Source organism: Meles meles, chromosome 15 (genome assembly GCF_922984935.1).
Source record: "Meles meles chromosome 15, mMelMel3.1 paternal haplotype, whole genome shotgun sequence".
Lineage (NCBI taxonomy): Eukaryota > Metazoa > Chordata > Mammalia > Carnivora > Mustelidae > Meles > Meles meles.
In genome coordinates, this window is record NC_060080.1 from 67,980,044 (window position 1) to 68,003,629 (window position 23,586).

At 39.3% G+C, this 23,586-nt stretch overlaps 1 protein-coding gene across 1 annotated transcript; it reads right to left on the reverse strand.

Annotated features, from left to right (window-relative positions):
* Positions 1 to 521: 521 nt before the first annotated feature.
* C15H2orf73 (chromosome 15 C2orf73 homolog) lies at positions 522 to 22,899 on the reverse strand. The gene is made up of 5 exons (XM_045979579.1): positions 22,843 to 22,899; positions 18,730 to 18,940; positions 12,005 to 12,158; positions 1,659 to 1,774; positions 522 to 890 (listed from the first exon to the last, which is right to left on the reverse strand). Exons 1-5 carry the CDS (start codon positions 22,866 to 22,868, stop codon positions 522 to 524), a joined length of 876 nt encoding a protein of 291 aa, XP_045835535.1. The 5' UTR covers positions 22,869 to 22,899.
* Between the last annotated feature and the right edge of the window lie 687 nt (positions 22,900 to 23,586).

The following is a 23,586-nucleotide window of genomic DNA, read 5'->3' on the forward strand; positions in this document are numbered from 1 at the left end:
TCCTTCAGCTGAAACTTTAATTATAGTAATAGTGATAATGTAATCACATTGGTTACTTACTGATCAATGTATATAATCTCATTATCACTAACCATGGGAAGTCATTATTAACCTGATTTTACAGATGAGGAAAGTGAAGTCTAGAGAGGTTAAGTAACTTACCCAAGGTCACACAGCTCATAGGTGGTAGAGGAAAATTCCAAGCCTACTTTGATTCCACAGAATGATTATCCCATAAGGCCTCTCATAAAAGTTTTGTATTTGTTAACTATGTTTATTTTTGTGCAGAACAAAATTGTTTTGTTTATAAATAATAAAATGGAGATATGTCTCATAATCCACTACTCATCAGAGACCACTCTTAAATTTTTGGTGCATTTTAATTGTCTTTTTTTCATTTTCCCATTTACGTAAATTGAAATTTGAGATTATTGATAACAGAAAAAGCAACTGTGAGGGCTTCTATGATTCTGCAATTCCTCTCCATCCCAAGGATTAGATTTTTATCTGAAGAAGGTAATTTATCCTGACTTATCCTGACTTTTTATTGGTGGATTGAAATGATCATGCCTGGGGAGAAGAGCGTTTACTGCAGTTGCTTGGAAGATGTCTGCAACCTTCTCCCTTCTCTCAGAACTTCTGGGGCATGCCTTGGCTGCCTCTCTGACGTCTGTTTCTGATAAGTGAGTTTCAGTCTCTAACAGCTCTGGGGAATTTTGTCGGCAGAGACCTGGTGAGATCATTTTGCTTTCCGCTGAGTTTCCTTTCTCTGTTTTTTTGGACCGTTCTGATGAGCATGACCCTGGAGCATTCCGTAATACCTCCGTTCCCGTAGGAATTATTGGCCTACTCCCTGGTTTTATCTCTGTCTGCACAAAAGCTCCATGTCGCTGGAAAGGAAAACAAAGTTGACATTAACCAGGGCACACAAGTTGCTGGGAGATGCAGCTGTGAACTTACGTGCAGCAGCAAGATAACTATCAGTGAGACTTTTACATCAATGGTAAAGTAGGGTGAGCCAGAAAATAAAAGGGAAAAACAGAAACTCAAAGAGGCAGCATCTTGTTTCCGGTTCCCAACATTTCTATCAGTTGGATTGTATAAGACGGCTCATATCGAATTTCATTTCTGGCTCTGGGGTTTGCTGTGGATACACTAGCAACTAGTGTATCCACTATGCAACTAGTGTATCAGCTGTGAACTAGCAACAGTTCATAGACCTCAGCATTTGTGATTGCACCCCAAACGTCAGGTAGTTTCAACAAAAGACTTAAGGTAAGATATGAAAACAAACATGGGCAGTTGGGAAAAAAGTCCGGCCACCGTTACATTAATGTTTGACTTTGTATTAAATCTCAGATGCATTCCCCTGCCACGCCCACACAAGCATTGCCAACAGTTTATCCAACTGCTCTGATATTACCTTAAGTGAATGATTGTAATAATTGAAACCAAACTCCAAAGACTGTGATAAAATTATGACATCATTCCTTAATTTTAACTGTAACATGTTGCTGAGCTTTTTATCCCCCTAACAACCATGTTAGTTTGTTGAAATAGACTTTTAGAAAGACAGTCATGATTTGGAAAAGCTTAATGTTCTACCATAAATCTGTCCCATCCTAATGTATAAAATAATTGATTCAGAATACTCTCACCTTTCCCCGGATGGGCTCATTGGGAGTTTTCCTAGCATCATATTGATGTAAAAAAGAGATGTGTTCTATAAAATTCTTTTGAAGTTCTGCTGATGCATCAGGAGAGGCAAGTGGAACTGAGGGAAAAAAAGATTTTGTCAAGTCAGGACAAAAATTAGATTTGTATATGGAAATATAATGAATATTCATAATCACGCTTTTTAAAAAATGCTAATAAAACTAAATTTTTAAAAGTGTGGATAAATATAATGGATGCAACATTCTTTCTCCATGAAAAGAACCAAATCAAAACAACTGAATTAGCCCCATATGAGGCATTACTAGTACTTTCTAAAATAAATATTAGAGCAATAATGGCTTTAAAATTCTGTTAGAAATGTCTCTTGCACAGAAACCAATGAAAATTGTAGGAAAGGTGTAAATACAATTCATTTGTCAACTCATTTTTTACTATGTGAAAGGCTATGTGAACTTTATGCCTGTGCTCCCCACTAGCACTAACAGAATGACCTGGGAGACTCTAGGGCTGTTGCAATTGTAGTAGAACGTGTGATTCTTTCCGTTTCCCATTGACAGACGTTCTGAAAATTTGTAAGACTATAAAACCCTTTAAAAGTCACTTTTAAAGCTAGGTGATGGTTACATAGGGATTCATTCTATTGATCTCCTCTGTTCGATATTTTTAATAACTTCTAAAACTCACTTTATTTTTACTTTTAGCATGCAAGGTTATATAAGGATCAGAACAACTCCCTGTTTAGTGAGGTAAAATTACATCAAGGAAAAAATTTTACATTTCTCCCTTTTATAAAAAAGTCACATATAGGAAGTTATGTATACCTACCATATCTCTGGAATAACATTCAAGAGATTGATAAAGTGCTGCAGGGGGAGAGAATTAGGTCCCTGGAGGACAGAGGTAGGTTCACTTTCATTGTATATTCTTTTGTGCCATTTGAATTTTATACTATATGCATGTGTTAACTATTAAAAATGAAATTTAATTTTTAAAAAGATTTTATTTATTTATTTGACAGACAGAGATCACAAGTAGGCAGAGAAGCAGGCAGAGAGAGAGGAGGAAGCAGGCTCCCCGCTGAGCAGAGAGCCGGACATGGGGCTCGATCCCAGGACCCCGGGATCATGACCTGAGCCGAAGGCAGAGGCTTTAACCCACTGAGCCACCCAGGTGCCCCTGAAATTTGATTTTTTTAAAAATCTTGCCTTTAAAGTTAGGGAGAATATATAAGAAGGAGAAATATGTTAGTAAACTCATACTTATTAAGCATTCATGAATTCAATTTAATATTCAGACATTGATATAAACTAATTTTACTAGCAGGAATGATGAATCTTTCAGTATTTATATATTACATGATTTGAAATGGCAATCTTTTCCCTGTTAGCAGGGAAAAAAAAATGTTAACTGATGATATTTTCTTGATTTCTAGTTGAGATCAGTTGCTCAAAACACATTTTCTACATAATTATTACCTTTTTTTTTTTTTTTTAGGATTTGCTAGTGTACAAAAGAACAGCAGGTGCCAACAATTTACTAAAAATGTATGGGCACCTATGACATTGAGAAAAGTCTAGCCATACTTATACACATTTTTTCTACCATTTGGGAAAAGTTTTGGGTGAATGTCATGGTCATTCATGGGGAGAGGTTTTTAAATCTCCTCTTGACACCCCATCCCCACATTGCCTTGGGAAGGTCATTGCTTGCCTCAGGGGGAAGAAACTGGCAGCAACTGGCTAGCCATCTGTTGTCCACTGAGTAACTTTGGAACAGCACAGAAGTCCCTTTAGAGTAAGGAGCTGATGGAAACAGGTGCATGCTGCCTCTTTGGGTATTTGCCCTGCTACCATTCCTCCAGCAGCCACCAGTGGACTGAAAACATCAAGAGATTGCCTTTTCTTGGGTTGCCTCTTTTTAGGAATTCAAAGTGGAAGGGTGGGGTGGTGTTCTAACTAGAGGATGACCTAGTACAGTGACAGCAAATGGAAATGGTCAAGGTTGGTTTTACAGGATCTGACACTCACTAGCCTGACCATCATTTTCTTTCCTTTAAATTCACTGGGAGGCACACAAGCCAGACCCTAGTCTTTACATTTTGCCTCTACAGGGCTCTTGATTTCCCTTGGGGAACATGACCTAAGATAATCTAGACAGACACTGTAAAGAAAGACAATGAAATTTAAAACATATATTGTGTGAGGCTGAATAATTAGAACCAATACTCCAAGAATTTAAAATAAGCACAAAAAAAACCCCTCAAAGACACAGAAAGTATTAATATGAAGTAGGAAGAAGACAGCCCTACAATTATAGTGAAACAATATTTAAAAATTAAAGGCTTATGGAAAGAAATACTTTTCATTTGTAATATTAAATCTGGGTTATTAATATAGATCATAAGTAACTATAAATAACTTTATATACAAAGGCTCCCTTTGAACCTTAAAAATCTTATATCAAACATATTACTCTCAAAAGATTAACTGGACTTCCTGCAGACTTGATGTAACGATAGGATACAGAAGACAATGGAATAATATCTTCCAAGTGTAAAAGGTAAATAACCATGAACTAAGAATTCTATACCCAGCTCTACTTTCACCCATTAGAGTGAAGGCAATTTAAAGACATTTCAGACAAAAGTAGTGAAGTGTTAGCTATTCCTAAACTCTCATGGAAGAACAATTTAAGGACATGTGATAGTCCATTACATTGGTGACCCTCTTTTATTGGTCTTCCACTATTCACATCCCTATACAGTCCCCTCCTTGTGAATGTGGACTGGCTTTGTGATTAGCTTTAACCAATAAGATATAGCAAAAGTAACACTGCCAGTTCCAGGAATAAACCTTGAGAAAGCCTTTTAGCTTCTGTTTCTGAAATTTTGGGAGCCCTGAGCTGCTATGTAAGAAGTTCAGCTACCCTCATATGGAGGGACCACATGTAGAAAGAAGGGCCTGCTCATTGCAGCCTCCCTGCTGAGCCCAGTCCTCAGATGACCTTCCTAGTGAATGCAGTCACCCAAGTGTCCACCACTAAGACCAGCCAAAGAACTGTCCAGCTGAGCCCAGCCCAGATTACAAAATCATGAGCAAATAAAGTGATGGTTGTTTTTGAAGCAACGGAATTTGGGGGTGACTTGTTATGCAATTAAGAAACAGAAATACTTCAGAAACAAATCAACTAAATCAATTAAAATGAATTATCTTTTAAATAGTGATGTAGGGGCATGTGTGTGGCTCAGTCAGTTAAGTGTCTGCCTTCTGCTTGGATCATGATCCTGGGCTCCTGGGATCAAGCCCTGTGTTGGGCTCCCTGCTCATGGGGAGCCTGCTTTTCCCTCCACTCCCCATTAGTGCTCTTTCTCGCTATCTCTCTCTCTCTCTCTCACTCTCTTTCTCTCTCTCTCAAATAAATAGAATCTAAATACATACATACATAGTGATCTAGAACATTCCAGAGTCTCAAAAATAATAACTTAAAAAAAAAACCAAACCATGTCTTTATGGGAATGAATAAAGGAAAAGAATACGAATCTGAGCTATTAGAGAATTTCTTTACCCCAACATATCTGTTAAAATTAGACATTACTACCACATTAATTTATGCAAATATATGAGATTTTTAAAGAAGCCCACAACAGTGAAGAACATTTAAGTAGGAAAACATCAAAGATGATATTCAAGTTCTTAGTGGTTATTCTACTTCAGAATCCTAGTTGAACCCAAAGTAATTACTTAAAAGAAGCCTTGTTATATGAGGATTACAAAACATAAGGCAAAGTCCATGAAGAATGTTTGAAATCCACTCTCTGTTTCTTGGAAACTTGATCTAATTAAAATAGAAATTTTCTAAACAAGGATACACCAAACAAATTGGTGTCTAGCCATCTATATTTTACCAACAAAGCCAGAATTTATTCAAACACACAACTTGATCTTTATTGGTGGGAACTCAGCAACTTTTACTTTGGGAAATTTTCTTAACTTTTTGTGTGTTAGTCTACTTAAAAAACATTCATCTGTAATATTTTTCTATCAGAAACTCCATTCTTCTAGGTAGTACTTATTTTGATCCTATATAAAAGTATTAATAATATAAAAAATAATGGTGCAGATTTTCAAAATACAGTGAAAAAACTTGAGCATAATTCTAGCAAGAATCATTATGATGCTACACCTTGGTGCAAAAGAAACAACACTAACGCCTACTTCAGAAATTTTTTTTCATGATAATAATCTGATTTTGTAATTCAAGAAAACATTAAGATATCAAGTCATTGATTAAAAACTGCAACTTTTATTTAAGTAGGACTTTCCTCACGAATTAGATCAGTCTTTCCAATGTAAAAAGTTTTATGATATAAAACCCACAGTGAACACTTATTCTTATAGCAACTCAGGATATGATGGAGCCCAGCCATTTGTTGAAGTGACTGTGGATGGCAGCCAGGAAATTGTGTGGTGGTACAAGAATAAAGGGCACTTTCATTATCAGCACAAAATGACATTGCTGAAATGCCAAAGACCAGATGTAATTAAGTGGGCTGATGGAACAGAATGACCAGGAGATGACTTTTAATTGGTATGATGCATGTTTACATCCACAGTTTTGAAGTCTGTATGCATATGCACATATATATACATATACATAAAATCTGGAATATACAAACTAGTATATATATGTATTTTTTAATTGTTCAACGTATTTTTATTTTTTTTCCTTTTTTTCTTTTCTTTTTTTTTTAATAAACACATAATGTATTTTTATCCCCAGGTCTGTGAATCGCCAGGTGCACACATTTGACAGCACTCACCACAACACATACCCTCCCCAATGTCCATAACCCCACCACCCTATATATATTTTAAATGTTATGCTCAAATATTGCCTCTTAAAAACCCTTTTCACTAGTATCCAAACACCACCCAAAATATGAATAAATTGCAGACCTATATTGTGTTGTGTATGTTTGTTTAATTACATTATGTTTTTAATCTGTTGGATAGATCTGGGCATCGTTCTAGGACCTGGGATATAATAATGAATGTGGCAATGAGAAACACCAATAAAAGAGAGACAGAGACAGAGGAGGAGGAGGGGGAGGTGTGGGCAAAGGGGGAAGGAGGGCCAGGAAGGAAAAAGTGAGACTTTCACACTTGGTTTCCAAAGCTAAATTCCAGCTAAAAACCTAACATAATACAATGCCATTATTAATAATAAAAATAGCTTCCATTTGTTGTCTCCGTTGTACCAAGCACTGCGGTAGGCACTTTACATATTTTTTATTTCTCCTCACAGTCCTGCAAAGTAGGGAGTATTATTCGTACTTCTTGAATTGAGGAAATAAAATGATGAAATTTAAGTAATGAGCCTAAGGATCAAACCACTATAAGTGCTAAACCAGTATTAAATTTTACAGGGAGGGAGTATTGATGGTGAGAAGGTGACCAGAAGGTGATTTCCAGTTAAACATGACAAATTCAACATGCCCATTTTCCCCACCCCCTCCCAAAACATGGGTACAATGATGGTAAATACCTTAAAAAGCTTAAATCCTTAGGAAAATAGAGAACTAAATGAGAGCAAAGATACTAACAAATTTGGAAACCAGAAAGCAGATGGTTAAATGGCAATGAACTTGAGTAGACCACAAAAAACCTGGAAGCTAAGTGCTTATGGGGATGGGGTGGGGTCCCAGGAGGGCTCAAAAAATGGAGGCATCTGACAAGTCTGGGACAGGGAACATGGAACAAGGTGAAGAGCCAACAGAGGTTTATTGGAGAAATTCCCAGATCTTTTGTTCCCCACTCCAGACAGAGGTTTGGAGGATTCCACTCTGGGAAAATAAACTGGCTCGATAGAACAGACCTATAGGCATTGATATTGAGGGTGTGGAGTGGGCAGTCTCTTAGGAAATGGCTGGGCCTTGCCTGGTCATCCTAGAACAAAGCCCAGCCCTCTGTTCTCATCTTCTACCGTGTCCCATACTGAACTAGAGTAGAAGGAATCACTCCTTATGAGAAAGAACTGGGATCTGACTGGTTACTTAACCAAAAAAGTTAAAACAAAGAATCATAGAATATTATATATACTAAACTTAGATACGTTATTCTAACCAGTTCAGTCTCCAAATTTTTATTGGAATGCCAATGCATTTCCTTGGTGGAAGTATCCACTGATTAGAATTGTACTGTGTGTTTTGTGGGAACAACACCCCTAATGTATCCTTTCTAGTTTGTTTCTTTAAAACAGAATGAAAACTTAAAGGCACATCTGAAATTAAATGACTGAAGAATCCAAGATTTAAAAAATTCACTCCAGCTCCTCTTTTATAATGATTTTGTCCACACCTAATTAGCACTTTTAAAAGTCAGTGACTTTTGGGGGCACCTGGGTGGCTCAGTTAAGTGTCCAATTCTTGATTTGGGCTCAGATCCAGTCAGTTAAGTGTCCAATTCTTGATTTGGGCTCAGGTCATGATCTCACAGTCGTGAGATCAAGCCCTACATTTACTTGTCCCTCTCCCTCTGCTCCTCCCCTTGCTTGTGTTCTGTCTCCCCGCCACAATAGATAAATGAAGACTTTTTTTTAAAAAGTCACCTTTCGGCAAGCCTTTCCAAAGTATTCAACTTTGACTGTATTCTAGAAACTCTCTTACTACTCAGATTTTAATTCATAAGAATAAGTAGATTATGGAAATATAGTAACAAGTACACAGGCATGAATCATTTTGGAAATAACCATGACTTTCAGAGAACATTCTCTGCCTCCTTGGCCTGAGTTAAATACCCTTCTTGAAATGCCCTCTCATGATACCATGAGCAACAGGAGATAGATTCTATAGATTAAACAGGACCATGCAGGCCATGGTGAGGAATTTGAAACTGACTGGACAAAAAACAAGAAGTAATTCATCTAATGGAAGAAAGTGATATCATTGTATTTTTATTTATTTATTATTTTTAGATTTTGTTTATTTATTTGACACACACTGACAGAGAGAGGGATCACAAGTAGGCAGAGATGCAGGCAGAGAGAGGGAGAAGCAGGTTCCCTGCTGAGCAGAGAGCCCGATTCGGGGCTTGATTCCAGAACCCTGAGATCATGACTCTAGCCCAAGGCAGAGGCTTAACTCACTGAGCCACCCAGGCACCCCATCATTTGTATTTTTAAAAGATCCTTCTAAAAATGGTGTGGAAAACATATTTCGGAGGAGAAAGAGAGAAAGCAGGCTAAGAGGAGCTGTACAACATTAGGAAGAAGACATGGAGTATATTTTGGAGAAATAGGTGTCAAGATTTGTTGATGTATTGGATATAGAAGGTAGAGTGTTCTGGAATGTCTTCTAGACTATCAAAACTTGAGGGGAATAGAAGTGACATTTACTGAGAAAAGGAAAAATGGCAGAGGACAGGTTTGAATGTGGGTATTCTAGCCATGTTAAGTTTGAAAGGAGATTAGCTTGTCAAGAAAAGATGTTAGGTAGGTGGCTGGATGGGAGTTTGAGGTTCAGCAAAGAGGCCAGGGCTAGAGAGATAAATTTGTTATTATATTAGTTCCTTTGATTTTAGCCTTAAACTTCTATTCCTTGTTTCATCTCCTTTGGGTAGAATTTCTTCAGTACTCGTGTTAAATACAGATATTAGCACCCTTCCTTCCACTTTCCATCTTCCGTCAACTGTTGATACACTTTTCTTGTTAAGGCTCATAACATAATTCTGTAAACACATTTAAAATTTCCATACTATATCTGTGTAATGCTAAAAGCTGAAAACTACAAATAGTATTTATAATATGATTATATGAATTTTGTTCACTTAAGGGCCCAATATTGTGCTGGGACTATCTTTCTTTCTCAGTGGGTCCAAAGCCTGGTTCCACTTGAAAAAGAATGGTTCTAGTATTTGCATTAAATTAATCCTCTTTTCTAAGTAAAAATATTTTTTCCCTGGAAATTTTGAAGACATAACTCCATTGTGCTTTTGTATCAGCGCTGCTTGATTCCATATGGATTCTTATTTCTTAGTGACTAATTTTTCTTTCTCTTTACGGAAACTTACAGAATCTTCTTTTTATGATTATTGCTTTGCAAATTCATAATGATATATAGGCTGTATCTTTTGTCCCTTCACACTTGGAAGCACTCAGTAGACTCCTTTAATGCCTCTCTCTTATATTGGGAAACTTTCTTATTATTCTAGAGGCTGTGCTGAGTACTGGTTTTTATTGGAGGTAGACTGAGTTCAAATACCAGTTGTTTGCTCTGTAGCTTTGGGGAAGTTATTCAAACTCTGTGCTTGCTTTCTTATCTGAAACATGACAGTATTAATAATATTACCATACTAATATATTCCTTACGGTTGGACTGAGAATCGAATGGGTAATATTTAGGAAGTTCCATAAAATGCCTGGCAAATATTATGTGCTCAATAAATGTTATGTGTTGATAATTATCTCTGCTTTTAGTTTTATTCCTTGCTTTTCTGGAGCTCCAGAAAAGTTAGACCTCCCAGACTGATTCTCTACTTTGCCTTTATTCTCTCATAGTTTCTAGTTTTTTGTCATTGCTGCTGCTGTTGTTTTATGTTCTGTGATGTTTCCTTGACTTTACCCTCCAAATATTAAAAAAAATGATAACTTGGCATAATTGTAATCTTTGGCTGTATGTTCATAAACTAAGAATAGGATAAGAGATCAGCTTGAATTATCAGAAAACGTAACTGGTGTGCTTAGTTGACTACCTGGCTGAGGCACTGGGCTCCACTAGTCTTAATGTTGGCATCGAATAGAATGTTCATGACTGGAGTGGTTCTTTAAAAGACAGACTTTCAGGTCATCCTTGAATTCTCCGCTTGGATTCCTTCTTGCCTTCTGCTTTGCCTGCTGACTGAGCCTCCAGCTACCCTGGGGTTTTGTTAGACAGATTGGCTCTTTGCTGCCTTTCCCTCTGTCTTTTCTAGGCTATTGCTTCTTTGCTTTCTGTAATCCACCGACAAGTTTTCATTCCTTCCCACACTGCAGAAAGTTCTTCTTCCCATTCTCTTCATCTTTGTGAGTTGATTGCTTTACTGTCACTTAATAGAGTATGGGTGGTGGTGGATTTAGAGGTCTGTGTTCCGTCTACCATCCTGAATCAGATTTCATTACCTTTCTAAAGGAGAGACCGTGTTACAGATCATCTAACAGTCCTCTCCATTAACTACCACCCTTAAAGTGGAAACCATGCTGAATATGACCATTTTCTAATGTTCTGATCTTCAACCTACTTGCCCTTTGTATCCTTAACTAGACTGGCCAGATCACAGAGACCTGAAGGCTAAAATTAAGTAAGGGACTGGTGACTGCTAAAACCAATCCTTTGTTGTCTACTGTCATGTTCAGAAAATTATCTGAAGTTTAACTTAGGAACTTTTATATGGAGTGACGACCAGAGTGGGTACTCAAGAAATCCATTTTTGTTTTGACGTGATCATGCACTTCTTTAAGACCTGCGAAAGTCTACTCCAGCAGTAAAGATGACTAGGACATGTGGTAGGAAACAGATAGAAGCTGACTGAATGTGAAAAAGTTTATTATAATAACATGGTCAGGTAAATAACTTTGAGATCTGACAATGTTTTAACAGCCCACGTAGCAGTATTTCCTACATTGTTTTGTGGGATACCAGTCATGTGAAAATCTAGAAAAAGGGTGAGGTGGTCAATAGTGGGGAAAACAGAACATTCTTTATTCCTTCTCTTGGAATACATTATGCTTGTGCTTACAGTAAGGGTTTTAAGAGTTCTGTGGCTTTAAAAAAGCTGTTTAGCTTTATAAATTCAGTTCCTAGAAAACTTATTTGAGCACTTCCCTCTTTTTTTGAACATCACAAGGAATTAGGGTCCCTCAAAGTATACTGCCTAGAGAAATACTGCCAGGAATTAGGGTCCCTCAGAGAATACTGCCTAGAGAAATACTGCCAGGAATTAGGGTCCCTCAGAGAATACTGCCTAGAGAAATACTGCCTACAATTTTAGTAGTTCTTAAGATGTGGTGTCAACAATAATGAGCAGAATGCTACCAAGTACATGACTTGGAGGCTGTGTTATCATGATCAGGCCAATTTTTATTATGTTATTGTAAATATGTTTGGAGATAAGCTGTCCACCAAGAAGGGATAAAGAACAAACATGTCAAGCTTGGGCTGCATTGGTTGTTTGTGTATTTTCAACTCCTATAGAGAAATGATTTTCTCAGGAGGGGCCAGTCCATCAAATACATCTTAATTTGATAGCAGTAACCTGAGAAAATGGGAAAGAGGTTTTATCACAGCTAACCTTACCTATTCCACAAGAAGGCTTTTGCAACTTGCTGTGTTTGACTGGCAAAACCAATGGACATGCTGGCTTTTGAAAGTCACTCCTCTGGGTGCTCTTAGTGTCATAAGGTGGTTGGAAGGGATGCTCCAGTCTTTTACCATGTGACCACCAGTCACCCTTTATGGGAAAAAAATTGGAAACACAGAATTGAATACTGTAGACCATTTTCATATACTGCTTGAGGTCTCCAAATGTATAATTTCGATTCAATAAGTGTATTTGTATAAAGACCGAATTTTTTGAAAAGGTACTTAAAAGCTGCTAAATTCTTAAACTACTTCCTGTCAACAGATGGAATGGTAAAAATCAGGTAATTGTATTTCTATATTTTGTACTACTATTTTATTTTATTTATATATGTATATACATTATATATATATGGCTCGATTTAATGTAAAAACTATGTTCTACACTTTTCAGTATGAAAATACAAATAATGTATTATCATCTAATGTGGCAGTTTTCGTAGTTTTCTGCCCATGATCCACATCATGAAATAGATTTTGCCACTCAAGAACACACAACGTGTACAAGTACATAAAACGCAAAGTTTCACAATATTTATTCTTACTACATGCAGTGCACTTGACTATTTTTCTATTTTATCATTTGTCTCTTCTATTTCATTTCACAATGAAATGAAACCCACATTGTTTAGTGCCTCAGTTTGGAAAACTTTGTTCTAAGGGAAAATATCTCCAACGTTACTGACTTTTTGATAGTAAACCTGACTGAAGTATCTAGGAAAGCGAGAACTAATAGAGTCTTCACCAGCACATATTAGAATCTGATCTCTTAGAAGTTGTGAAAAGAGTGAGGGGAACTTACTCAACTCAATTCTAAATAAACACTTTTTTAAAAAAAAATCTAGTTGATCAGGTAGACTTAAGACAACCTTGGGAAGAGAAACTGTGACACCTGGGAGTTCTTGGGTATTATTAGACAATGAAAGTACCTTTGGGTATATAATCACACACCTACTTTGGCTTTTGAGGAGAGAGATCAGGCTTTTAAAAAATCAGCCATGATTTCATAGTCAGAGACTTGAAAAATATGATTCAAAGGGGATGAATATGATATCACAGAAGTCAAATTCTGACAGTACGGTTGGAGCTACAGTGCTATGAAAAGTCAGAGGCGTCTGAAGACATCTATCTGACTCCATAGGGAGTCAATTCCCAAAGTAGGTTGGTTTCTAAGAAGACAGGCATGTATAAAAGAGGCGTACAATATCAAATTAACAAAAAATAATTTCATGGAGTCACCTTGTCAGGAGATTGTCAAGAAGCTAAGAAGAAATCCAAAAATATGTCAAAGGCAGCAAAAATAGAGTTTTCTGGGAGAAAAAAAAATCGATTATATTAAGAAATCACAGAAAGGCTAAGAATTTGAAGAAGAATACACAAATTCAGAGCTGAAAGTCAGAGCTCCTCAACTTTAGGTTCTTTGTTAAGAGATATTATCTTCAAACTGAAAAAGACAGGATGAACATGGACCCATGAGGGAACTGAGCCCCGACTAACGGAAGAGAGACACCTCGCTTGGAAACTTTTAATAACTGCCAGTTTTTAGGCCCATGACAAATTGTAACCCAGGGTAATGAATAAGTTTGCAGAGATCAAAGGAATTTAGGAACAAAGGAATTTTGGAGAACAGGAGAGATGGGCTGAAAGGTGAATTACAGAAATTAAGACTACTTGATGTCGATCCTGGGAATTCTAGAACAGATTACTCAACAGATGGTGTCTTCTCACTATCTGGCTGAAAATAGTCACATCTAACTTGTCAGAATGCCTGCTTCTTGCAGGCCTCCTCCACCGCAAGAGAATGATAGTGCTTATTGTGCCCAAGGTCTCAGATTTACAGGCCTTTTCTCACTTACCCTCACCACGATTCCACGAGTAGATACACACCCACTTCACAGATGAGAAAACTGCTGGGAGATTAACTTCCCCAAAGTGTATCCCAGTAGGCAGCAGAGCTGTCCAAGTCAGAGCCCTGCCCCCATCCATGCAGGCCTCCAATTTCCATGCTCTATTGCTTTATCACATCTGCTGTGGAATGCAAAGCAGATAACCACAAACCTACTTAAATTATTTCAGGAGTAACAATAAAGAGATTTTGAGTAACTTGAGAAAACTCTTCTATGAAAAGACTTTAAGAAGTACACTGTATATTATCTTCTCTTGTTGATTAGAAACTTGTTTTGCTAATACCCAAATTCCTGGCTAAGTGACTCTGGGAGGAGCAAACTTCCTGGCAGCATTTAATTATATTTTTGAATAAGAGTCTATTGCAGAAGTTACCCTACAAGCAGAGATATCAATTCACCTCTCAAGATTTCTCATGAATTCAGAATTTTACCAAAACGGTCTCCTTAATTTCACAAAATATAACGGAAATAATGAACAATGTGTGTTCTAAAGTGTGACTGATGACCTGAAGACCTCAGAGTTGGGGGAAGTATTCTGATTAGTGTTGTAAATGGGGTAAAGCTTCACTTTGGCAGAATGAAATCCTACAATTCAAACAAATGCTGTTTTTCTGTTTTCTATTTCTGGATAGCCTGCCCTTTGCCTGAAGAGTCTGGTTTGTTCCTGAAAGAGTGAGAAATGTATGTGGACTTGTGCACATGCGCATGCCACTTTGGTACAAGCATTTGTTCATAAAAGATTATAAGATTAAAGAGATAGGTGGAAGCTTATTTTTTTGTCTATTTTTCCTTTTCTTCTTTTTTTCAAAGATTTTATTTATTTATTTGACAGATAGAGATCACAAGGCAGAGAGGCAGGCAGAGAGAGAGAGAGAGAGAGAGGAGGAAGCAGGCTCCCTGCTGAGCAGAGAGCCCGATGCGGGGCTCAATCCCAAGACCCTGGGATCATGACCTGAGCCGAAGGCAGAGGCTTTAACCCGCTGAGCCACCCAGGCACCCCTGGAAGCCTGTTTTTTCCTTCACCCCATGCTGAAGCCAAAGACTAAGTATAAAAACTTACTGCTCTGTGCACCATTACTTGAAGGGGATTGTAAGCAGTTGACATGAGTTATTTATGATGAAATAAGCCAAGCTGGGAAAAGTCTCTACTGTGATTGCTTTGTCTAGATTTTGGGAGTCAGTCCACCTCTTGCAGATTGTGGAAGGGGTTTTGCCTAAAGAGTTCAAACTTTGGACACAGAAAATGCAGGATGCCTTCCCTTCTAGCCCAAGGCCAGTCTTCTTTCCTGCCCCAGGCTAACAGTCACTGGAACTCCGTAGCATGGAGACATCTGGGAGATTCCCAAGGAAGAGACTCCCACTAACCCCCGCCCCTGGAAGACCTGATGGCCATTATACTGTAAACCCCTTTGCCACCTTTGGAAACCACTGTGAGACAGTCTTTGTTATACTTCTGCTATCTCTAAGCCTTCAGAAATGCATTAGGAGACATTAATTAGTTTTCATTCTTAGGGAAATTAAAGAAGAGTCTTGGGAGAGAAATAGTTAAAGCATTTGGGGCATCTTGGCAAAGCCCGTTAAGAGAACACAAGAGGTGGTAGGGAGAGCTCCACAGCAGCAGCCTGGCAAAGATGGCTGCCGCTGGTGGTGGTCGTCCGTGGAACACAGAATCCTACTTTGGGGATTCCTAGGGAAATACAGACTTTTGACAACTCTTTACACAGAATCACATTTTATTAGTGGAGCTCAAAGGCTTTCAAAACACTGAAGTGTTCTGGGGAACAGTAGCATTGTATCTATGTTCATCTCTATTTTGCTGTGGATACCAGGAGTGTTGAAATCCCTCTTTTTAAGCAACTCATAATGTCCCTGATATGTTATTCCTCAATTGTGTTCTGCGGAATACTAGGTCTGTAGCACATTAAAAGGTATTATATAGAAGTGGTTTCCAAAGTTAAATAAATTTGGGAAATACTGAGGTAAGTAAACTGAAATAAGTTCATCACAGGATTTCTTAGAGTATTTATAGACAAATGTGATTTGTGAAGCTTTAAGATCTAAATATATAGCTTTTCCAAAATGTATTTGACTTTGGAATGTCATTTTATTGAACACATAGGGATAATGCTCTGAAACATACACTTTGGAACATGATGACCTAGTATCATCTCTTTTAAAATACCAATATTTAAAAACAAAACTTGTGATTAGAAGTGACCAAGCTACAGCTCCTTTTTCCTTTTTCTGGCACCCCCAATTTTATGTCCCTATGTACAACTGTGTGGTTGTTTCATTTAAACATTTTGTAGGGGCACCTTGGTGGCTCAGTTGGTTATGCGACTGCCTTCAGCTCAAGTCATGGTCCTGGAGTCCCAGGATCACATCCCGAATCAGGCTCCCGACTCGGCAGGAAGTCTGCTTCTCCCTTTGACCCTCCCTGATGCTTCCCTCATTCTCTCTCTCTCAAACGAATTAAAAAAAAGTCTTTAACTATCTTGTCATTAAGTCAAATTAGCCAACCTGGTGTTAGGTTCTTAAGCTATTATCTTAGCAAAATATGTAAGAGAGCAGATATGCCGCTTTAAATATGAGGCACTTTCTTCTCTTCACTCTTGCATTAAAGCCAGCACTGCGATAAACGAGTTAATTTTTTAAAACAATCAAACTAAACGTTAAAAAGAAGCGTGCCATCTTAAATAAAGGACCAAAGTGTACAGATATGTGAAATGAACATTCTTTATTACTCCTTGAGTACGTGAACATGAGTACACTTAAAATCGCTGTTTTTGTTTTTAAATACACTGCCTCCTCCGTGCCCAAAACAAGCACGCCCTTAACTCGTGATGTATCTTCCGTCTTTGTGTATGTCTCCTCACTCATAGCCACCAGCAGCCTCTCGTCCCTGTCCTCTCACTTCATCTCAAACTTCCTTCCACCATCTCTGAAAGGTCTCTGACTCATTTAGCCTTTAGCACCAACAAGTAAGGATCCTGCGGCTACTGTGCCGCCCCATCTGGATCGCAGCTCCTAACATCACCTTTCTCAAGACACCTATGTACTAGGAGTGAGAGAAAATTAGTGCATTGATTTTGCATTGACTTTATATTTCCATTCTCAAACCCATTTCTTTTCCTTCGTGTCTCCAAGGTAAGGATGGATTCAGTTAATAGTTTGGTTTTAATTCAGTCCTGACTTAGAGCTCAGGAGAGTCATTCATTAACTTTTGTAAGAAACATGAGAACTTCACTAACCTGGATTTCTGGACCAGACTTATTTCTCCCATGTAGGCCTGGACTGTTAATATCTTTAAAATCCCCTGATGGTTTATAAAATAGCCTTAAAACTGCCCACGGAAGGTTTTAGTACATGACATTAATGCATATTTGACTACATTAATTCCTGCCCCAAGAAGATCTCCCATTCACACATAGTGCCCTGGTATGCTAGCGATTTTACGATAAGAACATTGCATGTTACTGATGTGAAGGCAGGTCATTAAAAGCAATGTCGATTTAAATGTCAAGTTAAATCACAATTACACAGGGGCGCCTGGGTGGCTCAGTGGTTAAGCCGCTGCCTTCGGCTCAGGTCATGATCTCAGGGTCCTGGGATCCAGCCCCGCATCGGGCTCTCTGCTCAGCAGGGAGCCTGCTTCCTCCTCTCTCTCTGCCTGCCTCTCTGCCTACTCGTGATCTCTCTCTGTCAAATAAAAAAAAAAAAAATCTTAAAAAAAAAAATCACAATTACACATAAACTCACGTGGCAAAAGGAACCTTGTGGCTGAGATGAAGTTAAACATCTCGGGAAGAGGACTATCCAGGATTATCTAGGTGGGCCCAATGTAATCATACCCATCCACCGAAGAGGGAGGCAGGAAAGTCAGAGCAAGATTTGAAGATGCCATGCTGCTGGCTTTCAAGAGGAAGGGGCCACGAGCCACGGAAAGCAGGCAGCTTTCCTTCTAGAAGCTGGAAAAGGCAAGGAACTGGATTTTCCTTTAGATATTCCAGAAGGAAACCAGCCCTGCTAATATCCAATGAGACTGATTTTGGACTTCTGAGGTCAAAAAGTGTTGAGAATAAAATTGTGTTGCTTTAAGTGTTTAAATTTGTGGTAATTTGTAATATCGGGAATAGGAAACTAACAGAATAAATTATACCTCAAGAAACCAAGGTATAAAGAAAGAAGATAATGAAATACATGATAGTGAAGAAAAGTGCGGTTTGACTAAACCAACAGTCCTGGGTCAGAAACCTGGCTGTGACAGATATGTGAATTTACTTCTTTGTGGTATGTTCTCATCCGTAAAATATTTCTAATGCTACCTCCTAGAAACTGTTACACAGATGAAAGGCTATAACTTACATAAAACACTTAGCTCATCCCTAGCACTTCACACACTTTAAATAAATGGTAGCTATTATTTTATAGAGAGTATCATGGGAAATTCTTATAGTAGAATATGTAACACAAATACGATACAGATTTCTCCAGTATCTGCCAAACACTACTAAGTGGCTATAATCTGATCCAATCTAGGAAAACAATTATTTGGATTCCTTCCCTATTTATATATTGTTTGTATGCAACAGTTATCTGGGAGAAGAGTCTCAGGTTACTGCTTTTAACTACTGGATTATTAAAAATATTAGTCTGAAATATGACACATCCTTTACGTAGTCTGTGACCAAATTATCCCGCAAAACAGCTTCTGAATCTAAATCTGTATTTGTATGTAAGGAACATCCGTCCAACCTGCTTTTCTGGCCCTTTTCTGGGATCTATGTAGGGAACTGGTTCATTCAATGTTCTTGCATTTGTATGAATGAATTTCGCATAATATACACGTCCTCTCCCGACAAATGGTTTTGAATGTTGTATACTTTTTCCAGGTTGTTTGTCATGTTTGAGTTCTTCTTTTTTTCCAGTTACATACACTATACCACCATCTTCTATTTTATGCTCTCTGAAAAACAGAATTAAATAGTAAGTAATGTATCCCAATGAACATTTTAGGACTGTGTCATAAAATAAAATTTAATATATTTCAAGTCTCAGTCAAGACAATTTGGGTTTTATTAATAGTTTTAGGGGACTTAGGCAATTAAAATATGGAAGGGTATCTTCTCATTTTAAATCATATAAAAGATGAAGGGATTTGTGTTAATTATGATTATTCATAATAATACACCAGCACAATGTACAGACTTTCACTTGCTTGGAATAAAAAAAGAGTAGTGATTTTATTATGGTTACAGATCCTGTTTGGAACATGTATTCATGAAGGTAAGTTACATGCTAATCTTAACTCATCTTCTTTAAAAGTTAGTTACTTAGGGGGTGCCTGGGTGGTTCAGTAGGTTGAGTGACTGACTCCTGATTTCAGCTCAGGTCATGATCTTGGGGTCCAGGGATCAAGCCCAACTCTTGATTCTGACTCAGGTCATGATCTTGAGACCGAGGGGTCCAGCCTAGGGTCAGGCTCCTTGCTCAGTGGGGAGTCTGCTTGAGATTCTCTATCTCCCTCTCTCCCCACACTCTCTCTAAAATAAATGAATGGGGGCGCCTGGGTGGCTCAGTGGGTTAAGCCTCTGCCTTCAGCTCAGGTCATGGTCTCAGGGTCCTGGGATCGAGCCCCGCATGGGGCTCTCTGCTCAGCAGGGAGTCTACTTCCTCCTGTCTCTCTGCCTGCCTCTCTGCCTACTTGTGACCTCTCTCTCTCTCTCTGTCAAATAAATAAATAAAATCTTTAAAATAAATGAATGAATCTTAAAAAAAAAAAAAAATTAGTTACTTAGTAAATTCAGTCACCTGGACAAGGATAGCTATTTAATTTTAGAAGTTCACCTGGCAAACTTACAAAAGGTACCAAATGACCACTATTATTTATCTTTTCAGGAAAATACCACTGTGCAGGCATGAGAACAATCAATTCAATCTTATCACTTTTTGCTTTTAATAACTGGACTGGTACCAAAGTGAACATTATAGAATTTTTTTAAATATTAAAAAATGTTTAGAAGTAATTTATAGAAATTTTCTCCTTTTAAACAAAGAGTGGCAAACATTATAAAAGGCAGTATTTGAAAATTTCACATACTTGGAAAATAAAGGAAAGAATGAAATAGATGAATGTGAATACTTTTTACATAGAAGCTTTTAAAATTAAAGCCCTGACCTATGGAAGGTAAGTAAATAAGATTACAAATTTATAGAGAAAATGAGCAGTTCTGCTTAGTCTTGGCCCTGAAAATATAACCCCTCCGTTACTTCAAAACAAAGTCAAGTTCATCTTTTCTATCATATCATTTTTAGTGAAAACTCCCAAATGGCTTTGTGTTGCATTTATAGTGAATACTGCTTCCTCATCAGCTCTGAGGCTGCAGGGCCCAGCTCCAGCTAATCTCCTCAAAGGCAATGAGACCTCTCTCCCTCACTTCTCCAGACAGCACACCTGCTTTCGGTTTCTGGACACACCAGTTATTTTCCTTCAGGACATTTGCACACAGTGTCCCCTCCACCTGGGCAGTTCTTCCCCGGGTCCCTGCACCACTGGTCCATTATCTTTAGGTCTCTGCTTAAAAGCCATCTCCTCAGAAGCTTTTCCTAGATTTCCCCCTTCCTGCCCCATGTAGTCTCTATTTGAATACTTTCTTTCGTAATACTATGACTTATAATTTATGTATCTAGTTTTGTTTTGTTTTGTTTTTTGGTAAGCACTACAAATACCCTTTATTGGTCAGTAGCTCTCCATAAGGGTGAATGAAGACTGTGTTTCTTTCATCATTATGTAGCTACCTGGGGAAGCATCCTGTTCATCACAGTTAAATGGACCGCCATTACAGTATTTGCATATTTCTGGTGAATCTGCTGGGATTGTTTTTTAGTCTGGCTTAGTGTAATGTATACACCCAACCCCCACTCCAATATACATATAAACAACATTCAGCACCCTTGGACCCTAGCTCCCTGCAGCCCAACACAAATTGCTCTCTGTAAAGGTTTTGGAAAAACTGATTACTGGTCAAGCGTGAGTAACTTCTAAGGCTTTTTCTGTTACCTTTAAATAAACACTTATATCTCTGGAAAGTCATGATCGATTTTATTATAGACATCTGACAACGGTTTTTTCCATCTGCTTCTCATGGTTGTAACTCAGCAATATACTTGCACTGGCATCACATCCTTGAAGGAAGGGACTGTGGCTCTATGCTTGCGTGCATATGCATTTGTTCAATTAAGTATGTGGGGGTGTGAGTAGCTTTAGATTAACACATAAATGTGAAGTGTATGATTCTGTAGTAATTTCTTAATAGAAGGAAACACAAAAATGTGCAGTGAAGAGAGGCAGACCGGGTTGGAATCCCAACTCTTGCCATTTAATATCTGAGCCTTGATTTCCTCCTTTGCATGGTAAGGCCAAGAATGCCTATTAAGAGAGATGTGACAATAACGTTGAATAATTCATTCTTTCAACAGATATTTATTGAATTTTGTGCCTGGTGCTGCTCAAGGCACTGAGGATTCAGGAGTGACAAAACAAAAATTCCTGCCCTCGCAGAGCTTACATTCTAGTGAGGGAAGGCAGATGAGAAATTAAATAAGTAAAACATACAGTCTTTTGGATGGTGTTAAGTGCTAAGGACAAAGACAGAGCAGGGAATGGGGAAAAGGAGTGCATGTATGTGGGAGGGAGGCTGCATTTTTAGACAGGGTGGAGGCTGCATTATGAAGCCGGCAACTGAAAAAAGAGGGAACGAGCTAAGAGGGTATTTGAGGAAGGGCATTCTAGCAGAGTGAACTGTAATTGCCAAAGTATGGCAACAGAAGCACCTGGCCTTAGGTGCTTTTCTAAGTGTGGTCCCAGAAGGAGCTGCATAGTACAAATTCACCGGCCCCATCCCATCCCGAGATAGGTTCCCAGGAAACGTTTAACCAGCCATCCAGGTGATTCTTATGTATGTTGAGAACCACTCTTCTAGGGACAAAAATACAGGCTTTGGAAGCAGCTACCCCTGGCCACGTGGTATTAAGCTGTAACACCTTGGTCAATAGTTCTCAAAATTTAGGGTACATCAGAATCACCTGGACGCTTGTTAAAACCCAGATTATTTATTGTTCTCAACTCCAAATTTCTGATTCAGTATGTCTGTGGTGGGGAGCCTGCAAGAATATGTGTTTCTAGTAAATTCTCAGGTGATGCTGGATTGGGGCGGAGGTGGGGTGGGGTGGGGAGGGGTGGAGTGGAGTGGAGAGCACGCTTTTTAAGAATCACTGAGAGCAGGGAGGCCTGCGTGCTGGAGCAGGTGCAGTCAGAGGGCAAGCAGCAGATAAGACCAGGTAAAAGAAAAGCGGCAGTTTGTGGCGGTCCCTAAGGCCACTGCAAGGACCCATAGAGAATAGTGATCTAACCTACGCTGTAAAAAAAGAAAAAAAAAAAAAAGACCTCTCAGACTGCTAAGTGGAGAACGCACAGAGGCAAGGGGAGCAGCAGAGACTGTTACAACATCCAGGTAAGAAACGCGGGGCCAGCGTGAGGATGATGCTGAAATTCTGGATATATTTTAAAGGTAAAGCCTACAGAATTTGCTAATAATTTAGATGTGGGGTGTTAGGAGTGGAAGATTCCATGGGCCTTGAAGACTGTTGGGCCCGGCAACGCCTGTGACGCGCCTGACACACAGTGGGTGCCGGGTAAGCAGTGTGTTTTAAAGTATTCCGGTAAGCGCTCAACTACTAGAGATAGGATGGAAGAGGAAAAGCTCTGATAATGGCCCGAGGACCGACCCCTCGGGTCTCACTTCACCCTCCTCGAAGGAAGGAAATAGTTTCAGAAGGGGAAATAGAAAACCAAACCCCAGCACTTACTGCTGCTTTTCCTCCTTTCCCTCCATGGGCTCCCGCGGCCTGACACGAGGCAGAGGCAGCGAGGAGCCTCACGGGAAGATCTGGGACTAAGCCCTGCCTGGAAAGGGGCGCGCGGAGGGCCCGTGACTGTGACTCGTACGTTGCTAAGCGACGGCGGGCTCCCTGCGCGCGGCCTCGGAAACCGGCAAGGGGGCGGAGCCGGGGCGCGCAGGCGCAGTAATCTGGCTCGGCTCCGCAAGCTTGCGGGTGCGGCCGCCTGGCCAGGCGGGGGCAGGTGGTTGGATCTATGGGCGTCCTTTCCGGACCCGCCCCAGGCTGAACGCTGTGTGTTTGAACTTGGCCTTTCCTATGGGTCCGGACAGAGTATTTACTAAGGCCCACGCTGGCCTTGGCGATCAAAAAGGGGCGGTTCCCAGAGCCTCCCCCGCGGCCCTAGGCTCTGGTGCTGGAGGCTGTACTGCTTGTGTATCCGCAGGGCCTCGCAGGAGGCCTCCCCAGCGCTGCCCACGTCTGCCGGAGCTGGCTCCAAAAGTGCACGCAGGCAGGAGAGAAACTTGTTTACGTGAACCGTTAAATACTGTGCAAGTAATGATTGCTGCTCCTGGGCTGACTAGTCTTTGCTTGAAAAAGCTTGGCTGTCGCTGTTCTCCACGATTTCTGGCAAATCATTCCCGACCCGGCAGCAAGCATTAAAATAGAGCAAAGGAACACTCATCTCCTGCAAACGAGACTCCCCGCGGTGTG

What these genes read in the sequence shown, in the direction of transcription:
- C15H2orf73 (XM_045979579.1), bottom strand. Translation starts at nt 22,868, where the DNA reads ATGGAGGGAAAGGAGGAAAAGCAGCA. An exon ending in GGAAAGGAGGAAAAGCAGCA is followed by an intron (nt 18,941 to 22,842) that starts GTAAGTGCTGGG and finishes TCTGTTTTTCAG; the next exon opens with AGAGCATAAAATAGAAGATG. An exon ending in ATGAGCCCATCCGGGGAAAG is followed by an intron (nt 891 to 1,658) that starts GTGAGAGTATTC and finishes TTTCCTTTCCAG; the next exon opens with CGACATGGAGCTTTTGTGCA.